The 21,444-nt window shown below is 33.0% G+C and overlaps 1 protein-coding gene and 1 non-coding gene across 2 annotated transcripts; one reads left to right on the top strand and one right to left on the bottom strand.

Annotated features, from left to right (window-relative positions):
• Positions 1–2,906: 2,906 nt before the first annotated feature.
• On the bottom strand, positions 2,907–5,115 carry LOC121203081 (protein WHAT'S THIS FACTOR 9, mitochondrial). Its single transcript, XM_041095979.1, has 2 exons — positions 4,755–5,115; positions 2,907–4,590 (listed from the first exon to the last, which is right to left on the bottom strand). The coding sequence occupies exon 2, from the start codon at positions 4,538–4,540 to the stop codon at positions 3,260–3,262; it is 1,281 nt and encodes a 426-aa protein (XP_040951913.1). The 5' UTR covers positions 4,541–4,590; positions 4,755–5,115; the 3' UTR covers positions 2,907–3,259.
• A 15,940-nt stretch (positions 5,116–21,055) lies between these two features.
• Positions 21,056–21,273, top strand: LOC121225495 (small nucleolar RNA U3). The gene has a single exon (XR_005923373.1). It is a non-coding gene; the product is annotated as a small nucleolar RNA U3 (small nucleolar RNA).
• Positions 21,274–21,444: the final 171 nt, after the last annotated feature.

The raw sequence follows: 21,444 nt of genomic DNA, 5'->3' as shown, positions 1-21,444 counted from the left end.
AATTATAAAGCGTTAAATTATAAGTTCAAAAAGCACTTATAATTTGATTAGATACAAAAGAGACCCAAAAGCCCCTAATGTTAATACATGGCACAAAAAACCATAATATATTTAACTAGGGTTGTCACCCCTCTCTCTCTCTTAGTTGAATTAGGATTTTGTTTTTCTATTTAAATAAACTTCAACTAATTCAACAAGGGTTTCACTCTTTTTATAAATAGATAGTACCGATAGAGCTAAACACACAACTTTGAAATATTATTATTTTTTTCCAAAAACTAGTGAGAATTTCTTTTTTAAGTAAAAATTTTATTTTTGAAATAACAATTATATCGATTCATATTAAAGAGAGAATTTCGCTTTCCTATTGAAACCAAAGTAAATAATTTCTGGTTCTATATTTGAATCGAATTCATTTGAGACTACATTTGAAGCAGTTTGTGGTATGAGAATAGCGAAGAAGGCCGCTCGGTTGAAAGTCAAGAACGACAAGAATCCATCTAGCCAAAAACACAAGTGTGCATTCGAAAAAAAGATTATTGCTATAATTATTACAAATAACACAGTTTTCAAATTTTTAATTTTTCGCTGTGCAAAAAAACTTGTTTTCAAACTGAATTTTTTTTTCAACAATAACATCTCCTATCTATACTCGTCACAGGGATAGGTAAAGGGTATTACACTTAAAAAAAGAGTACTTACTTTGAAATTATTATTATTTATTTAGAAAACTACAAAATTTATGGGAGAGGAGAAAGAGATTGACCAACTTAAAATTGCATGAACCAACATCTATGGGTGTCTATGACTTGAAGTCGAGACCCATGAAAGTCGAGTTCCTCCTCCATCAAGTCAAATTTATATTTGTACCAGTAAAGTACAATATTTCGGGCTAGTTTAGCAATGTTTTTAAAAAATATTTGTGAAAAGTGTTGTGAAAATGTGCTTTTGAAAACTTTGGTTTAAAATTTGAGTCTTTTATTACTGCTGTCAAAAAGTACTTCTGAGAAATAAAATATCCATTTTAGACATGTTATTATCAAGTAACAAATATACATTTAAATAATATTTAAATTAATTAATATTATTATAGTTTAGTAAGAATATAAAAAAATTATTGTAACTTGTTAATATTTTAATATATGAAATATAAATTTTAAATATTTTTTAGCAATAAATATTAATTATTGATAAAATTTAATTAGAATATATAAATTATATATTAAATATTTAAATATAACCATTAAATATTTGTAATTAGTATTATAAAAAATATTTTTTAAATTAATGATTTTAACACATTTATATTAAGCATCAAGAGAAAAAAAATTTTAACTTCTTCTTTCCAGAATTATTTTTCAAAAGCTAAAAATTTTAACCAAAAACAATTTATTTAACACAATTTTTTTTTGGAGCTAAGAGTAATTTTTTTTTAAACACAACTAAACATACTTTTTTTCACTTAAAAAACCTGAAAAGTAGTCCGAATGACTTAGTAGCATGATTGTGGAATTCATAATAACATTTTTTCACCATTACAAATGATTGGATAATACATTTGACACATATTATTACATTAGATGTAGTGAATCAACTTATTTCGAGTTTATTTAAACATCCAATCAAAAAGTAAACTTTTTTTTTTTGAATTCTCTAGGACGTTTAAATGTATATAATTGAATTTCATGAGTTTCGATTGTCTCGTCTCATTTCTTATCTCAAAAGCAATTAGAACTGCAAATTGGGACTTTCAAAGTGTTTTTTATTAAATATTTTATTTTTATTTTTATATTCATTTTATTGTAAAAAATTCAGTATTAATAAAATTTATTCAAATAAAATATTATATAAGATTTTATTCAAATAAACATATATTTTTTATTTTAATTAAAATCAATCGAGAATTTTTTTACTAATGTAAATTATTTAGTTGATTATTTTTATTAAATTAACTATATATATATTTACGTTAATGAATAAATAAATTTTAATGCAATGAACTAAAACAAATTTATAACTTTTTGAATAATTTTTAAATTTTAATTCACCATAATATCAATTATTTTTAAATTTAATATTTTAAAGAATTATAATATCAACTGTTTACAATTATTTTAAAATCGAATTAATAATAAAACCAATCAACCCATCAATTTTCGGTTCAACCACTAATTTCCGATTGAACCACTGATCCAAACGGTTCAAATATTTAAAATAATTAATTTTAAAAAATATAATTAAGTATAAAAGGAGAAAAGTAAAAAAAAAAAAAGTATGAAACATAAAATAATAGAATAGACAAAAAAAAAGTAATAAATCACAAAGCCTTCCAAGTTTTTCTTGTCAGTAAAATAGTTGGCTTTCCTTCAATAAAGAGAAAAAAAAACCTGAACATACAAGCGTAAATCAATTAATTAGACTTGTCCAAATATCGAATAACTCGCCTTACCTAAATTCAATTCAAAAAATAAAAAGTATTTTTGAAATTAAAATTTAATTATAAAAAATATAAAATAACAATTAAAAATATATTTTAAATATTTTATTAATTTTTCAAAAGTAAAATGAAATTTTTTAACAGCTCAGTACGACTCGTATGATGCAGAAGCTTTTATTTTTATTATAATATTTTATTATTTCAATTTTATTTTATAATATTTATTTTAAGTATTAGATATATCACAGACGGCTAGCGTTATTAGTTATGTTTAGGATTTAAACCTAAGGCTAGGAATAAAACTTTGTTTGCGAAAAAGCCTGGCATGAAAGAGAACTTATATAAATAAGTTGTATTATTATAAAGAAACTAGACCGTACCATATTTGCCATTCGTTTGTTCAGCATTAATTTATTTGGTGACTGCTGTTTTCTCCCCTACACCACATCATATTAAACCACTATAAAAGTCAACTGCAAATGGAAATACTTTTAAATTTTAAAATATCAAACATGATTAAATTATTATAAGAGTACCAACCGAATTTTGCAAAATATTCTTCTAAAATAACAAACTTTTAAAGCCAACTTTTACACCAAAGACATGAACATACCTTGTTCCTCCATGTTTATCTGATCTCCAACCAGCAACGGGTGTTGTAGTGAAGCCTCCATAACAGAGGCAGGGCAGAAATTTGATTATTCCTTAATTCCATTTCCGGAATGTAAAAGATGCTGGTATAGTGCTCAAACACCTTAGTGAACTTATGACGCGGCAACAATGGTTTCCGTAGATTATGTGCATTGTGACGTTTTGGTATATTCAGGAAGGGCAATGAATTGACTCATCAGAATTGTATTCGGAAAACAAATCATCATCTGAATCTACTTCAGAATCAAGACCATTTCCACCACCTTTATGACCTTGAACAATCTTTAATGGGTCCTTGTGACCTATATAGGCAGTTTTCTTGTATAAGCCCCTGCTTCTGTCCCGAAATCCTTTTCTCATCATGCTTGCAAATCTTTCCCTAATATCAACAAGGGGGTGCCTCTGAATAATCCGTTGGCAATCATAAGCTTCCCTAAGAACAACAGTTTGACTATCGGACATCTTGGAAATGTAAAAGATGCCGGGATGGCGCTCAAACACCTTAGTAAACTTCTGAGGCAATGACAAAGGTTTTCGTAAATTACTCACATTTTTACGTTCTGTCTTCTTCTGTATGGTAAGGTGAAAGAGTTCATGAAACACGCCCACAATTCTCTTCTCCGACACATCAGTGCGTGGATCCAAGTGAGAGGCATCGGCATAAGGTGAAGTATATGGTAATTTCTGCCATTCTTTTAACCATCCCATGCACTTTCTCTTCAATCCAAAACCCCTTGTAAACCCTATAGGAAAGGCTAAACAGTTATTTTTCAAATCTTCTTCTGTTTGCTGGGCAACATTCTTCTCCAACTGGGAGACAGCAAGTGTATCATCCCATGATAAAAGTTTCAAACCAATGCGATCATCAGGAAGGCGAAACAAAGAAAATAAATCAGCATAAATTGGAATCAAGTTATCGATGTAACAGTAAGGCAACCCCAAGTCCCATTTCAGCTGGTCAATAGTCTGTAAAGGAAGGATCCTATCCTTGGTAAGCATCAACAATTTGCAAAGCCTGTCAATCAAATCAATCATATTATCCCGGATAACACCAAGTTCTTCATGGTAAAGATTTAAGGCTTCAAGGGTCAACTCAAAGCAAGGAACATGAGTGCCAGCACTGTCAAACACATAAGATTCATGAAAGATGGTGGGATATCTCCTGATAAAAGTGGATAGCTTAAGATCATGGGGTAGACCCAGTTGACCGCGATGCCGTGAAAGATGGTAAATGGGGAGACAAAAGTCTGGAGCAGAGGAGAGGATGGACACAAGATTGCAAGCAGCTCTTAAATCTCTTTCACCGGCAATAACAGCATCTAAGGCTTTATCTTTAACCCATTTGAGCTTAATATTAACTAAACTGAAACTCTGCTGGTAATTAAATCCCCTTCTCAACCCACATGAAAAGCCAAACACTTTACCTTTTCCACACAAAAACCAGTAACTCATTTCCTTAAAAAAACAAATTACGGGCTACCAAGTGCACCAATTAGCAGCATCTACAGAGACAGAGAAAAACCCAAATTAAGTTTTTCGTTAATTCTACATGAACTGAACTATAAAATGACTGAATAAGGAAAGGGGATGGGGGGAGGGTAATTGTATTGAGGCAATTTATCGAACAGATAAAGTGCAAAAATACTACAATCTAAAAATACATTACCTTAACGAAGCTGAGCTGAATTCGAACAAGAAAAGCCCCGACCATGTAATGTGTAGTCGATCAAAAGCTAAAGAGAGAAAAGGTTGGCGAGATAATGTTTTGATTATATGCTTCGCGGGGCATTATTTAACTTGAAAAAGCAAACTACCTCGATCAAGAAAGATTCAAATGGTTGAAAGCCAATCATGAAAACAATCGAAAATGAAAGCTGTTTGAGAAATCTGAGTTGGTTTCGGAAGAAATGATGGAGGACAACGAAGTGAAAAGGCACACAGCAAGAATCCCACCATGGATTGGGAACTGGGCCCTTTACTTCAGTTCTTAATTTTAGATGATAAACTAGTTTATATCTTCTTCTTCTTCTTCTTTTTTAGGGTTTTAGGGTTTTTAAGGAGAAAATTAATTAATTTAGGGATCAAGGTTTAGAGTTAATTAGGTAAATTAACTATTAATTAAAAAATTAATTAAATTAGGGTTTAAGATTTTAGGGTTAATTAATTAAATTATGTTTTAGTTTTCCAAAAATAATTGTGTTTAGGGTTTTGTAAAAAATATATTAGCAATATAAATTTTTTTTCTACAACAGTATCTAAAAAAATAATTTTGAGAAAACGTTTTTAAACAAATAGTGTCGAAAACACTTCAAGCAGGATGTACTGTAAGCAAAATTATTGAAAAAAGCTTCCACGTGGACACTCTTTTTCTACAATAGTATTTGAAAAAATAATTTTGAGAATATGTTTCTGAACAAATAGTGTCTAAAATGTTCAAGCAGGATGCACTGTCAGCAAAATTACTGAAAAAAGCTCCTACGTGGAAGCTCTTTTTCTACAGTAGTATCTAAAAAAATAACTTTGAGAAGATGTTTCTAAACAAATACTGTCCAAAACGCTTTAAGAAGGATGCATTGTCAGCAAAATTACTGAAAAAAGCTCTCAAGTGGACACTCTTTTTCTACAGTAGTATCTGAAAAAATAATTTTGAGAAGATGTTTCTGAACAAATAGTGTCCAAAACGCTTCAAGCAGGATGCACTGTCAGCAAAATTACTGAAAAAAGCTCTCACGTGGACGCTCTTTTTCTACAGTAGTTCCTATCTGGCCTTAGACTATAAATGAGCCAAATTTCATTCTTAGGTTGCATAAGTTACAGCAAGAGAAATTGAGGCTAAAGTAGAATAGAAACTGAAGATGAGTGAACGTATTAGTGCTGTTACTTACTATGATGGTGAGGTTCGTGACACTGAAAACGACGTTGTTTTTTTATCGGAGAACACAGCGCGACTGGTTTTTAACAAGAACATAGATTTGACAGAACTTCGTAAAAGAATTAGGCATAAAATCTTTGGAACAATGCCAATGAAAGTTTTGTCTATTACGTATCGATTTTATGCTTCGGTTGATCCCGTGAAATATGACTCATTCGACATCAAAGGTCCTCGTAGGTTGGAGGCAATAGTGCAGACTCATCTTGCTAGTGGATCACCCTATTTTAAATTATATGTACAATTTTTATCGTCAAATGATGCATTTGCGACTTCAACATTTACTATTGTTCAAGAGGAATACACGACCCCTACCCGACACTCCGTTAGTGGGAGGCAGAACACGAAAGTGCCTGTGTTTGGTAGCAGTATGGAATACACAACTCTTGCACGCCACTCGGTCAGTGGATGGAACATGCACCTCGGTGGGTCGATGTTCGATGCTGGAAATACGTACTGGGGAATGACATCAACTTCTAGTGGTTAGCAATCTACATCTAATTGGGGACGTTATGAAACGTCTACAAAAAAGGATGATGTAGTCTTTACCATGCCCACCAGCGAGGAGACCTCATTCGTTGCAGATGATGATGGGTCGAATGATGAGTTTAATGTGGATCCACTTTGAGAGCCCAGTTCGATGGTGCAGAAGTTGTATTATTTTCTGAACCGAAGCCTGTTCTAATCATACCTGAAGATGTTGAAGGGGTTCAAATAAAGAAGAAGAAGATTCACGATTCAGGGCGTACTCGCCTCCAGCCCACATGCATAATGTCGATCTATATCAAGATAATGCGTTAGAGTTTCCAGATCTACCACACAGAAAGTGTGACCATACAAGTTCGTCATTAGATTTGGGTGAATTGGAAGTTGGTTAGGAGTTTTCTAATAAAGATAGTTTTTTTGGTGCATTGAAACAACATAGCATCATGAACGGGGTTAACTACAATGTGGTTAAATCCAAATCCGATAAGTTTGAGGCTAAGTGTGCAGTGCAAGACGGTACATCTTCATGGAAAATCATGGCCTCGTTGAGGAAAAGGACAGGCTTGTGGGAGATAAAAAAGTACAAAGGTCCACATACATGTGTTGGCGAAAAAATATCACTAGGTGTTTAGAGTTTTTAAATAATACTATTATTAAGAAATGTTGCATTATTTAATGTACTTCATTGACAGGTGTTTTACAAGATCATCCCAAGATGGGTTCAGATATGTTAGCTAGCTTAATACTACTGACGGTGAAGACGGATCCCAAGACTTCAGTGACGGTCTTAATTGCTAATATTCATAGCCAATTGAGGTACACGCCCTCTTATCGCAAGGCTTGGATAGCTAAGCAGATGGCGTTGGAAAAGATGTATGATGGGTGGGACGCTTCATATAATGAAGTATGGCAATGGTGTCAGGTGCTAGAGAGATATGTCCCAGGTTGCATAACAAACCTTGAAACGGCACCTGCGTACTACAACGACCGATTGTTTTGTGGATGTCAAGTGTTCAAGCGTCTGTTCTAGAGCTTTAAGCAATACCAAGACGTATTTCTATACCGTAAGCCATTAGTACAAATTGATGGTACATTTATGTATGGTAGATATACCCATCGGCTATTGTTAGCTATGGCACAGGATGGCAGTGGGAGAATCCTTCCAATTGCGTTTGTAATAACAGTGGGGGAGTCAACTGATGGCTAGGATTTCTTTCTTTCTAGGTTAAGGAGGCATGTTTGCCCCCAACCTGATATCTGTGTTATATCAGATCGAAGCACTAGAATACTAGTTGTAATTGAACAATAAGAAAGCCTATAGCATCGCACACACCATCGATATTGCCTAAGGCACGTTGCGTCCAACTATTACGGGTAATATCGATCTACAACTGAATGACGGCAAGTGAAGAACATAGGTATTTAATCTCTATTAAATTAATTTTGTTTGTAATATTCAATTTATTCTGAATGGAAGAGTGGTATGTAATTTTCACTATCAACTTATATTGGCAGGGTATAAGATAAGTAGGGACCGTTTTCATGAGATGTTAGCGGTTTTGCATCAGTTAACGAAGAAGGTGCAAACTACCTCTGTAACATACCTTTCAAACAGTGGACACAAGTATATGACGGCGGCCTACGATATGGTCATATGACTTCAAACCTGGCTGAATATATAAATTCTGTTCTAAAAGGAATGCTTCATTTGCCGATAACATCAGTTGTGTGATAGGCATATTTTCATTTAGCGACACTATTTCCAAAGCGAGCAACGACTTATAATGGCCAAATGCGGGGAGGCCACGAAGGTATTGTAAGAAATTAATAAGGAGAAGGCACGGGCCAACACCATGCACACAGTGTGTCACGATCTCGACATTCTATAGTTTCGTGTGACAGTGTTTGACAGACCGAATCAAGGTATTATTGGCGGGTAATATTGTGTACACTTGAGAAATATGACATGCGACTGTGGGAGGTTTGACGCACTTCGTTATCCACGCGTTCATATAATTGCAGCTTGTCAGAATCTCCGTTTGGATCACATGAGCTATGTCGACGAAGTGTACAAAATAGAATACATGTACAACGTGTGGAGACACGTATTCCTACCGATCCCAGATGAACGTAAATAGCCATTTGTATTGCTTGCTCCGTTTAAGTTGTTACCAGATAGAGAATTGCATCGCAAACCAAAGGGTCAACCTTACTTGACTAGAATATGTAACAATATGAATATTCGAGAAACAACCAACCAATAGAAGTTGTATGGATAATGTAGGAGCCCAAGCCATACAACTCGATCATGTACAAATCGGAATAGCTAATAGTTGTTGTAATAAAATTATGTTGCATTATTTATATTTTATTAAAAATATTAAAAATATTGCCTTATTCAAAAGAACTTTTATTTTATTAAAAATATAAAAAGTAAATTACAATTAAAAGATTAAAAATAACTTTTATTTTATTAGATGAAATAGTATACAAAAATTTGTACAAAAATATTAAAAATATTGCCTTATTCAAAAAATATTTTAAAAAATAAATATTGGTGCCGGTTAGAATCAGTGCCTCATGGGTGTCGTCGACGGTTACGCGCTGGATTCCTCATTGGTTCAGCTTCTGGCGGGGGTTGTGGTTCCTCCGACAGGGGATCTGGTTGTGGGTGTTGGGAGGATGACCCACCTTAATAGAATAATGAATGCGAAGGTGTTTGCATCACCTATGGCGGAGGTGTTTGAATCCTATAATGCGATGGGGATTGGTAAAAAGAAGAGCTCCCTGACGGTGCATCATGCTATCCCTCATGCAACGGCGGCCTATAGATCGACGGTTGACTCAGAGTAATTGAGAACAGAGATAAACCGTGCCATGCATTCTAACCTACCATAGGACTGGGAAAAGGAAACATATAAGGGTTAGGATGCATATAAGGGCTAGGATACGCACTTGGCATAATCTGAAAATGATGTGATATGGGTGTCATCAGTTGAAGTGTTGGGCCCGGTGATTGTATGGGCACCGTTGATGGGCCTGCGTCTTATATGAGCGCTGTTGATGGGTCCGCGTCTTGTGTGGGCGTTGTTGATGGGCCGCATCGTCATCCTTTCTTCTTGGATTTAAAAGGCCCCATCGTTCCCTTTGGACATGAATTTGCCGTCGCCTTTCCTCTTCCAACAGTAAATATGGCTTGCCATGGATCCTAAACCATGGCATGTATTCCGGCACACACGCTAACTCAGAAACGATGATCGGTTCCCGAGTAGGTATATAATCATATCGATTTTCCCATATTTCGATATATTCTGACCAGTATCTCGGCCAATCCGTATTCAATTGCCGTAAGTCGACTTTGTGCTCATCATCGAGCACCTCAGGTGCCACGAGAATCGGTTGTTAGAATCCAAATTGTCACAATACTCTATCTGACTGGTGTATCTCCGCGGTAGCATAGTTGAGCAATAGGACTTTTACATACCAAATGTTTAGATTTTGAAAGAATTCATCTGGAATTACTACCCGAATTGTCGGATCCTCGTATGGTGTCCATTGAAACTATAAACATGATAAAAATATTAGTTATATACATAATACTAAATACTAAATACAAACGACTATTTTATTATGTATATATATTTTATTTAATACTTACTTTTGCTTCCGACCGTTGGTCTAATAGAAGCCGTATATCTTCAAGAGAGGTAGGTATTCCAACATAATTCGTCGAATGGTTCCACCTAATTAAATAAATTTTTAGCATACAATTATATTTTAAATCTACGTAATAATTGTAAAATATAATATAAAATTTACCTCATTATAAGTGGGAATGTATATGGGTGGTCCACTTGAAGACATAAAAATAGAAAGCGAAACCATGCCCATGATTGCAGTAGTGATAGGCAACCTCCAATTTTGGCTTAATTCGGTCGCGTCGCCCCGCACATCTCATTGTACAATTTTGCTAACACGGCAGACCCCCAACTAAATTCACCAGTTGCTTTAAAATCAACGAGTTTCAGCAGCCATCTCAGATGGATGACGTTTCGTGACAAGTCCGGCATTAGATAACCTCCAATCATCTCCAGAATGTATGCCCGAGCATATCGTATTCTTTCTAGTTTAGTCAAATCATTATCCGGTTCCGGGAATGTGTCTCGTAACTAGTCGATCTCGATTCGACTTCCATTAATATTATCCGGAATAGCACCCAATAGCTCGTAGCATATAGCTCCCCAATCAACAGATTGAGCGGACCCGGTGACTGCGTACTCATCCATCGGCAATCCCAATTGCAACTGCACGTCTTCTAGAGTGATAGTACACTCTCCACATGGAAGTAGAAAGTGTGCGTCTCAGGTCTTCACCTCTCTATCAACGCACTGATTAGTTTCGGGTCCAACTTGCACCCCCGGCCTATCGTGGCCACGTGCCAAAAACCTGCTTCCCGTAGGTAATTCTCTATCAACGGTGATAGAGGACCAGACATATTACGGATATAGCATTACAACACCCGATCTATAGACTATTATAAAAAAATTATAAAATAAAAATTAATTAAAATTGCATAAATGAAAAAATATTAAATAATATTGAAAAATTAAAATTAACACTTACCATTTTCATTTGTTCGACGGAGATGTGTTCTTTATCGAGACGAATTAATTCTTCGGCCATTGTTAATACGATCAAATATTTTTTAATTTAAAAAAAAACTAATTTAGAAAAATTTTAAATAGAAATTTTTTGAAAAAATTAAAGAGAGCTTTGAGAGGATTTTAGTGTGAAAAAAATGAAAAGGGGGTTTATAGTTTTTTTTTACCGTTGGAGTCCAAACGATCAAAAAAAAGTTGTCGTTGGGGGTTAAAAAATAGGGGCAAAACACGTCCCTGGGGTAGCGTTTTGTTGACAATCACCTAAGATCGCGCTAACGTGGACGCGTTTACAGGGAATTCTGCCCTTTCCGGTAAATAATAAAAAAGTTGGCCTATTTCTATAAATATTTAAAAAAAAGGATTTTTTTTGGGTAAAATGGCCTTTTTTTATAATATCAGTTTTTTAAAATTTTTAAGGAATTTTTCAAAAAAGTTTATAATAAATTAAAACATAATATACTTATAAAATATTTTTAAAAATATTTAGCTAATTTAGAATCAATTATATTAATATTATTTAATTTTACAAATATTTAATAATAAAATAATAAAAAGTTATCATGAATATTACTATTAATATATTATATTTAAGTAATATTATTAATAATTTTTACATATTTATTGTATATACGGTTAAATTAATTTACTTTTATGTTAAAAAATGTTTAAATTCGATTTTTTGTAATTATATATCTATCATTGTTCTACTTTGATCAATGAATATAATCAATTCTTATTATATTTGAAAACTATAAATTTAACTTGATAAATATTATTAATATTTGTCATTTTAAAAATATTTTAATATTAATATTTTAATATTCATTAATTTTAATATTTTAATATTAAAATTTAATTAAATTAAGTAAAATCTTAAAATAAAAAAGTAATTTATTTAAAATCAACTTATAAAAAATTATGAAGAAAAATTTTAAACAAAAGGTATGAAATCACTTAAAAAAGACAAGGAGTAAAATAGTAGTTTACCCAAATTATAAGTAAGTGCTTCAAATAGAAAGTGACATGTGTCAAAAATTATAATATACGTGAATGTTTATTTCTTTTAACCTCATATTGCTATAGTATATATAATATATGATTACATAAATTATGAAAATTACTTTAAGCATTTGTGTCTAGGGTTTTTTTTTTTAGACTATTATGAATTTTGTGTTCTAGTTTGTTTGTTTTTTTTTGTGTAATTTTCATGGGGGTTATCGAGGGCATGTGTGAATCTACGTATCACTGATGAAGAGGAGGAGAAAGTGCTGCAGGTTGTGGGGGTTTCTGAAGGTCAAAATGGACTGTATGATCTTTGTCTTGTGGGTTGTTTCCTCACAGCCAGTGTGATCCAATTTCAGGTGATGCGCAATACTTTGGTAAATCTTTAGCATCCATTAGGAGGCATTGAAATTTCAGATTTTGGGGAAAAACGTTTTTATTTTCGTTCTTCCATCGAGTTGACATTGAAAAGGTAATGAAATGGGTACATTGGACATTCAATAATCATCTTTTGGTGTTTCCTAGGTTAGGGAATATGGAGGACCCATTGTTGGTGCCTTTGTTTTATTCTTATTTTTGGGTTCAAGTTCATAATTTGCCCCCAGGTTTTTACTCTGAAGCAGTGGCGAAACAATTGGGAAATTTTATTGAGGTGTTTGAAGAATATGACTTAAAGCAAGAAACTTGGGGATTTGGACATTTTATGCGAATTCAGGTAAGAATTGATGTTAAATCTCCATTGAGAAAAAAAGAAGATTCAATTATCCCCTCATAGCCATACTTATGTGAGGTTTCAGTATGAAAAACTTACGTTGTTTTGCTTTTTATAAGGTTGCTTGGGGCGTAGCAATAGTTTTTGCCAGATTTGATTAAGAATGGATGTAAATGAGGTGGAATTGGAGTGGATATTTCATTACGAGCTCCTTAGGTAAGATAAGTTGCTATAGATAAGAGTGTGGTTAATAAGAGAGAGTGTAGTGGGTTTGGTTGGAGATTCTTTAGAATCAGATGGTGGAAGGGTTGCCAAGGGTTTTTTAGGGTCTGATGGAATAAGTAATATAAGTCGAGTGTTGGGATTGAATCTAGAAGGTAAACCAAAGAAAGGATGTGGGAGGGAGAGGAGTTCTTTTACAAGTTTTGTGTAGGATCCAATGGTTCATGATCTAAAGGAAAATTCGATTGATGGTACGGATGGTAATAAAAGGCAAAGAACAATTTTTTTGACAGAGTTTCTAAAACTTCAGATTCTGAGGAGAAATGAGGTGATCAATCTCTAGATTACCAAAATAAATTATTGGTGACTGCCAAGAGGTAGGTCGACCAGCAACAATGAGGATTATGTACTGTAATGTTCATGGATTGAGGGTTCACAAGCTAATAGGAGGCTTCAACAGATGTTGAAACTTCATAATCTCCAAGTTATCTTCTTTGTGGAGAAAAAATTGGACTCGATCAAAATGGAGAGAGCTTGTAGGAAGGGAAGGTTTTTACATGGCGTCGATATACCAGCAGAATGATCTAGGGTTGGGCTTTATTTGGGCTGGCGACCTGAGATTGACGTAAGTTTAAAGAGTTTTTCGAATAATCGTGTTAATGTGGTTATTCAAGGGTCTAAGAATGATGTCAAGTGGAGGATGACAAGGTTTTACGGTTCTCCTGATCCGAGGAGTTGAGTGATTCTTAGAATCTCTTACAAAGGTTGGGTAGAGATCAGAGTTTACGTTGGATGGTGTGTGGAAATTTCAATGAGATTCTCTATTCCTTTGAAAAGAAAAGATGAGTTAGTCGTAAGGAGAGGAGGATGGAGGAGTTTTAGAGGGTGCTAATGGATTTTCAATTGGAGGATCTAGGTTTTGAAGGACCTTGGTTTACTTGGGAATGAGGTAATTTTGAACATGACAATATTAAGGAAAGGTTAGATAGAAGGGTTGCTAATTCTGCTTGTTGGGAGAAATTCTCAAATTTTGTTGTGCGAGATGTACCACATTCATTTTCTGAACATTGCCCTTCATTGGTGATTAGGGATAAAAAAGAGAGGTGGTTTAGGGAGAATCGATTTTGTTTTGAGGTTTCTTAGACATTGGAGGATTCTTGTGAGGCAGAAGTTTGTCGGCTTTGAGTATAACACCCCTAGCCCGTATCCGTCTCTAGATTAGGGCTACAGAACATTACCGAAAGATAACATCATAAAACGAAGATTTATTAATCATAATTAAATCACAACATAAATAATAGCAATAATATCCAAACTCATGCATATAGTCCCTTTTCCAAGCCTTGGAAGCCTTAAAAAGATATTAGAAATGAATCGGAACTAAATCAGAATCATATGGGATTTTTCGAAAAAAGGTAATTTTTTTTAAATTGCCACACGGCTGTGTAACTCACATAGCTGAGAGACACGCCCGAGTTTTAGGCCGTGCGGACATTCAGAGTAGGGACACACAGCCGTGTCCCAGCCTATGTCTGTGCCCATGTAACTCTCTGACTTAGGTCACACGGCCAAGCCATACGCCCATGTGCCAAGCTGTGTATCCTTCGAAAATGCCTCACACGTCCGTGTGCCAGGCCGTGTGCTAGGCCATGTAACTGCCTGATTTGCAACCATTAATAAGCTATAAGGGACATATGGCCGTGTAGCTTGGCCGTGTGTCACACACGAATGAGACACATGCCCGTGTCTTTAGCTGTGTGGACGAAATATAAGTCATTTTCAAGCCATTTTTCTCACCCAAAGTCTAACCACTTATACAATATGCACCAAATGGTATCTAACATGTGTATATACAAGCTAGAACATCATATTAATTAACCATTCAACCAATTTGCCAAAATGACACCTCAATCTCAACAATCAACTTGATTAAACACCTACTAAATTCATCCATAATTTAATCAACCAATGGAACAACTTAAACTACTATATTTCCCCAAATGTTCACATACCGTTCTCATGCACAACAATTACCATTATAATCATTTCCATATCTACTATCTACCTTAATAAATTCACCAAATACGAAACATATTCAAGGCTACCAAAACTAGCCATTAACAACTTTATGTGCTATCTCATTCTATACCAACCAACATTTCATAGCACACCATTATACTCACCATTTCACTACCATCATTTTAGTACTTGGATGCCAAAATAACAACCATCTAAAGTACTATATATATACACTTAATATTATACCAACTAGTTCTTCAACCAAAATAACATATGTACAAGCCACACATAATGGCTAGTTTCATCAAACAAGACACCTATACATGCCATTATAACCATGACTCAAATCATTAAAATCTACTGATATAGTCGATGGATAGTGTGATAGATCTCCGATAAGCTTCTAGACCGAACGAGCTTCCGATTATCTAAAAACATAAGAGAAATATACGAAGTAAGCATATAATGCTTAGTAAGTTCATAAATCATAAACAATGCTTACCATTTCGTTTTATAAGCTTAATAGTAATTAATGAACATATCCAAAATTGCTTGGCACAAGCCTAAGCATCAACAACAATTCACATTAGTGATTAGCACATAGCTTAGCCAAAGTTATTACACAACAAAGAGCTTTCATGTACTTATCATACATTCATTCATACTGTTATGAACATAACTAGTAATCTTTAATCACTAACATCTCATACCTTTTTCATGTTTTCATGGCATTATTAGTCAAGGCATTTACCATTTCTTCCCTTTTGTATACCCGTTGAACCACTAGAATAATATCGATACTCGGGAATCTCGCACACTATGTGCTAACATATGGTCAAAACCATTGCTTTCTCTTATCTCATATAAATGCTTTCTTTCAAGCCGTAGGTGGGTCTGCTCACACAAGTTGTCAGTTAAGACGTAGTTACATGGTGCTGCTCACACAAGCTGTCAAGTAACTGCAACACATGTCGAAAACTCAGCCACCGGTAGGACGTACAGGACCAACACTCGAAACATGGTAATCCCTAATGACATGTGGAGATACGAAAATATACACACTTTTCGTGCCCTTTTTAACTCAAATTCATGTAGTTTCAGTAAAATTATTGTCAAAAAATATATAATAATTATAAAATAATTAAATTGCATTCAAATTATGAACATGTTGGATTTTAATTAATTTTATATCAAATTTTTATTAATTTTGATTATTTTCGACAGATTTGCATAAAGGTCAAAAAACAGTTCGGCAGACACTACTAGAAGCGCAAAACCAAGAAGCAATTTTGAAGCATCAAGGCAAATTAATTTTTTAGCCTAAGACGGTCCAAATTATGTGTATTAATTCATAATATAATTAATTTTAATTTTAATCCAATTTAATTTGGGTTAAATAAATTGTTATTAATTAATTATGAAAAGGGGCCCAGTTGAGCTGAACCGAGAAAATCGATCTAACCGACCACTAGGCAACACAAAACCGTCCCACATGCTGACCCAATTAGCTTGTTTTTCTGATTAATTGGCTTGCAAAATGGCCCTGGAAGACTCCTTCAATTTGCATTCAAACCCCTCTACTATTCATGCCTTTCAAGATTTGCCCCTACCTAAAAATAGCATGTTTGAAATCTTCAATTTCCAAATCAATTACTTGAGTTCAATTGAAGGTAATTCTTATCTCCAAACTTGTTTTTAAGTTGATTTCAATTATTATTTGTTAATTAAAGTGATTACAATGGATTTTCAACTTTAATTTCTTTTTTCTTGAACTTGAGGATCAACAATGGTGGATCTTTAATTTTGAGTTAGAAGCCAAATATTAATGGATGTCTAAGTTCAAAATAGGTCTAATAAGATATTTTTAATCTTAAACCAAAAGATCAACCGCGTTTTATGGATCAATTTTGAGAAATTTGAATTTGATCAAGAACATGGATAATTTTTTTAGAAAATTATGAAATGAATTAAATGATGAAATTAACACTTAGAATACATGTTATTGGACTAGGAATGAAGATTAGAAATGGTTTGAGGTGCTGAAAAGGGAGTTTAGTTTAGGAATTCCATATTTCAGCTTAGTTGTGCAACATCGGTAAGGTAGTTTAGAGTAATGATTTAGATTCGTATACTTTATCAGATTTCATGTTTCTTATTACTATTGTTAGTTTGCAATGCATACTTTGTCTCTGTTAAAGCTCCACATCAAGAGGAGGAACGTGCAAATCAAAATTGAAGTTCAAACTTGCTTGTTCGAACACATTTTTGCTTAAAGAGCTAAGTATAGAGATGAGTGATATTAAGGGCAATTTGGTAAATTGGCTTGATTATGTGTTAAATTAAAGGTTTAATTGGTGTTATTAATGACTTAATTGCATATTGGATGGTTGGATTTGGAAAAATAGGTTTTATTTTATAAAAGAGCAAAATGGCAATTGGTTTGGTAAGTTGTGTATTATGCTTCTAGCATGATTAAATTGTATGGAATAAATTGATATTTGGAGCATGAATTGTTGATTTATTGAACATTTGATAAATGTGTTCTAATTGGTATATGAATATTGGGAAAATGATATTTGTTATGCTTAATTTATTGATGTTAAAATTGCTTAGCAACATGCTTTTACTTGCATTTTTAACATCCTAAATTAAGTGATTAAACAACATATCTTATGCCTTGTATTTATGATTATATTCGCAACATTGCATGGTGGATCCATTGGATATAGCTGGCATGCCATAGGATTTGTGAGTACTCACCGTTATTTGTGATATTGTGAGCATATGACTCTTGGTGGATTGATTTATTTAGAGTAGATAAGGGAGTGTTGAGCTTGAGCCTCCACTCATCGGGTTATTTAAGGAGCTATAAGGGAGCGTGTGGCTTCGCCAGCTCAATTCAGAGGATTGTATTTGATTTGTGGGAGTTCGAAAATCCGTTTATCTAATGTATGATCACACGTTTAATTATTGCCATGAATGTATTATGCCAATATAATTGATTGATTGTGCCAATATAATTGAATGGTTATGTGTTAAAAGATGATTTTACATGCCATGAAAAAATTGATTCTTAATTCTTTAAATAGCATATGATGTTATGGTGAAATGTTAACATGTTGTGACTGAAGATGTAATGCTTAATTGATTTGTTTTATGCATGATTGGGTGCAAATTACTTGATGCTTTTACCATCATTCACTGAGATTTTTAAGCTCACACTCTCACATTTCATGCAGAGAATTTATAGGCGTAAGGAGTCGAGAAGTGAGTGCAAGGGCGATCCAAGAATTAGGCTCGATAGTGACTTAAGAAATTTACTTTAGAGACTATATAGGGGCATTGTGATGCTTTTAGGGCTAGTGTTATGAAGCAGAGCTTGGATGTTGCAATTTTGCTTATCAATGTTGCGACTTTGCTACAGCCTTGTGATCAACTTCCATCTTTGGCTACTATTGAGAATGTTGCGGCTTCAAGTGTTGGGTGTTGCAACCTGGTCCATAGTCTACTTGCCTTGTTGATGTTGGTAAAAAAATCTTCTAAGTGTTTGTGCAGCTTTAATGTCACGACTTCATGGTCTACATGTCGCAACATTATAAATAGTCCCCTAACTCCCTTGTTGATTGGTTCAAGTCATTTCCTGTACCGCTACATCAACTGGTTAGAACTTCATTAGGCTTAAGTTGGCCTAATTGGTTGATAAAAACCATTAAAACTACTAAAACTTGAACTTTTACTACTTAAACTCTAAAAACATAATTTATCATTAAGATGACTTAATTTTACTATTGAACATGCTAAAATAATCGAATAACATGATAAATCGTGACAAATCAGTAATGGCCCCCAAATTACACATATGTAACTTTTTTTGACATTTTATCTTCAGAAAAGAGAGAGTTACTTTCCCAAAAATACTTATGTGTTAATTAGAAAGATCAAACCACTAGATTTCAAGATCTCAAGATTTCGATGGATTCGGGTACACTTTCGCATCTAGTCTTGTTCTTGATTTGTTCTTGATGATTTGAAATGATAGATCCTAATTTACTGTTCTAAGTTTATATTAGAATTTTACAGTTCTAACAATAATAGCATTTAAATAATATATTAATATACTAGCATTTAACTTATAGTACTAGCATTTAACTTATAGTAGACTATGACAATATATATAAATATATATTAATCTACAATTCCATAAACATAAATCTATAACAAAATTTATAATTAAAATACAAATATTTTTTCAGATACTTAATAAAAAAAAACCTCTCTATAAATTTAAAACAAAGAAAAAAATACATAAAAATAATAATATTTAAACTAGTAATAAACAATATATTTTTCAAACAATTAAAAATATTATATATAAATATCAATATACCAATATACTACTATTGAAATTAACAATGATCTCGAAAGTAATATTAACTATAAAAAGAAAATTACAAAATGTACAAAAACTTAAAAGTATCTTAACATTTAAACATGCAATAAACCACTATTCTACAAACAATTAATAAAATATATCAATATATCAACCTTCAATCAAACAATATAACTAATAATAAATTATTAGTATGTCAATATACTAATATTTTCCTTTTAGTATAAAAAATAAACTCAAATTTTAAACAATTTAACAATAATAATTATCAATATATCAACATCTACGCAAATAATATACTAAAATACAACAATCTAGTAAGATATAGAGGTGTCCATGGGCCGAGCCCAAAACAAATTTAGGCCCGGACCTGACCCAAAAAATAGGCCGGCCCACCCATATTAATTTTTTATATAATCTTTTTTTAAAATATAAAATATCAAAAATACTAAAAAATTAAAATAAATATTTCACAACAAATTGAAAATAAATTAAAAAAATATGTATATTAACTTAACAAGCAAATGTGAAAAATAGTAACAAAATTAACAATAAAACAAGAGTTGTACAATATCCAAATAATAATAACAAAATAGTAGCAACATAATTGTGAAATGATAGTAAAATAGTGAAAAATAACAAGAAAATAATAAAAAATAGCTAGGTTTTTTTTCATATTTGAGTCGGGCCAGGCTGAGCTCAGACAAAAAAAGCCTTACCTAAGGCCCAACATATTTTCTAAACGGATATTATTTTTTGCCCAAACCCATTTTTGGGCATGTCTTTTTACTCAAATCCTCCCACTTTTCGAGTAAGCCTTCTGGCTGAGCTGGGTCACCTAACCCATGGACAGGTCTCGTAAGATACTAACATCTAAAATAATAAAAATATTAAATATACCAATAAACATTCAATTAATCTCTAAATTCCACATTTATCAGCTAAATTTTTTAAAAAAATAATAACATACTTGTTAGCATGGAATTGTAGAGAATTTGTTTCAAATATATTGTGTTAGAAAGAAAATGAGAGAAGAAAAATATGTAGAGAGAAAATGGGAGAAGAAAAAGATGTTGGGAGAAATTGAAAGAATTTTGATAGAAAATAAGAGAAAAGTGATTGCTCATTTAGATGCATAAAACTAAAAAGGCTAAATTGCATAATATTTGAAACTATTATTAAAAAATAATAATTAACCCCTACATACTTGCCTCAATTATTTACCTTTGCATCTTTCAATAATTTCTTTACTTCTGGATGCTAGTATACTTTTTTTGCTTTTTTTTTTGTGAATAAAAAGATGAATAGCATCAATTACATAAGCTAACGAGTGATTTTATTTTTCTCTAAAAAAACAACTTCCTTAAGGGTCTCGTTGAGGATTTATAGACTAGATTTTCAACTTAATCTAAGTTTAGTAAGACAATCTGCAGCGAAGTTTTGACTTCTAGGAATATGCTTGATTCTCCATATCCATTCCGCCCTCATGATGCGCTGAGTCCTTTTGAGTACAGTAATTCCGAAGTCTTCCATATTCAAAGCGTTCAAGATTTGGAATACTTGAACATGATCTGTTCTATAGGCTCGTACCTCTGTATCCTTAAGTTCAAAGGGGACAGGATTCCAAGTCTAGTTGATGAAATACGAATGTGTGATCTGAGCGTGATTACTAGTCTGATGAAGCCCTTGCTGGTTCACCTCGACCACAGAGGATCGTTCTCAGTTTGCCTTGTGCGGCTGGGAAGGTCACGCAGTTGTCTTTTTTTGCTTTTTTCATGCATGCTTGTTTACATGTTTATTATTTCTTTCAACTGCTACAGGCAAACAAAATACTGCATCACTACATTTTCCTCTTTTCTTTTCTTTCCTTCATTTTTTCATGTATGAAAGCTGCCACGGTTTTGCATTTATTTTCTTTCCTACACCTTTTCACGG

Source organism: Gossypium hirsutum, chromosome A03 (genome assembly GCF_007990345.1).
Source record: "Gossypium hirsutum isolate 1008001.06 chromosome A03, Gossypium_hirsutum_v2.1, whole genome shotgun sequence".
Taxonomy (NCBI): domain Eukaryota; kingdom Viridiplantae; phylum Streptophyta; class Magnoliopsida; order Malvales; family Malvaceae; genus Gossypium; species Gossypium hirsutum.
The sequence above is the reverse complement of the archived record's forward strand: the minus strand, read 5'-3'. Positions and strand labels throughout refer to the sequence as shown.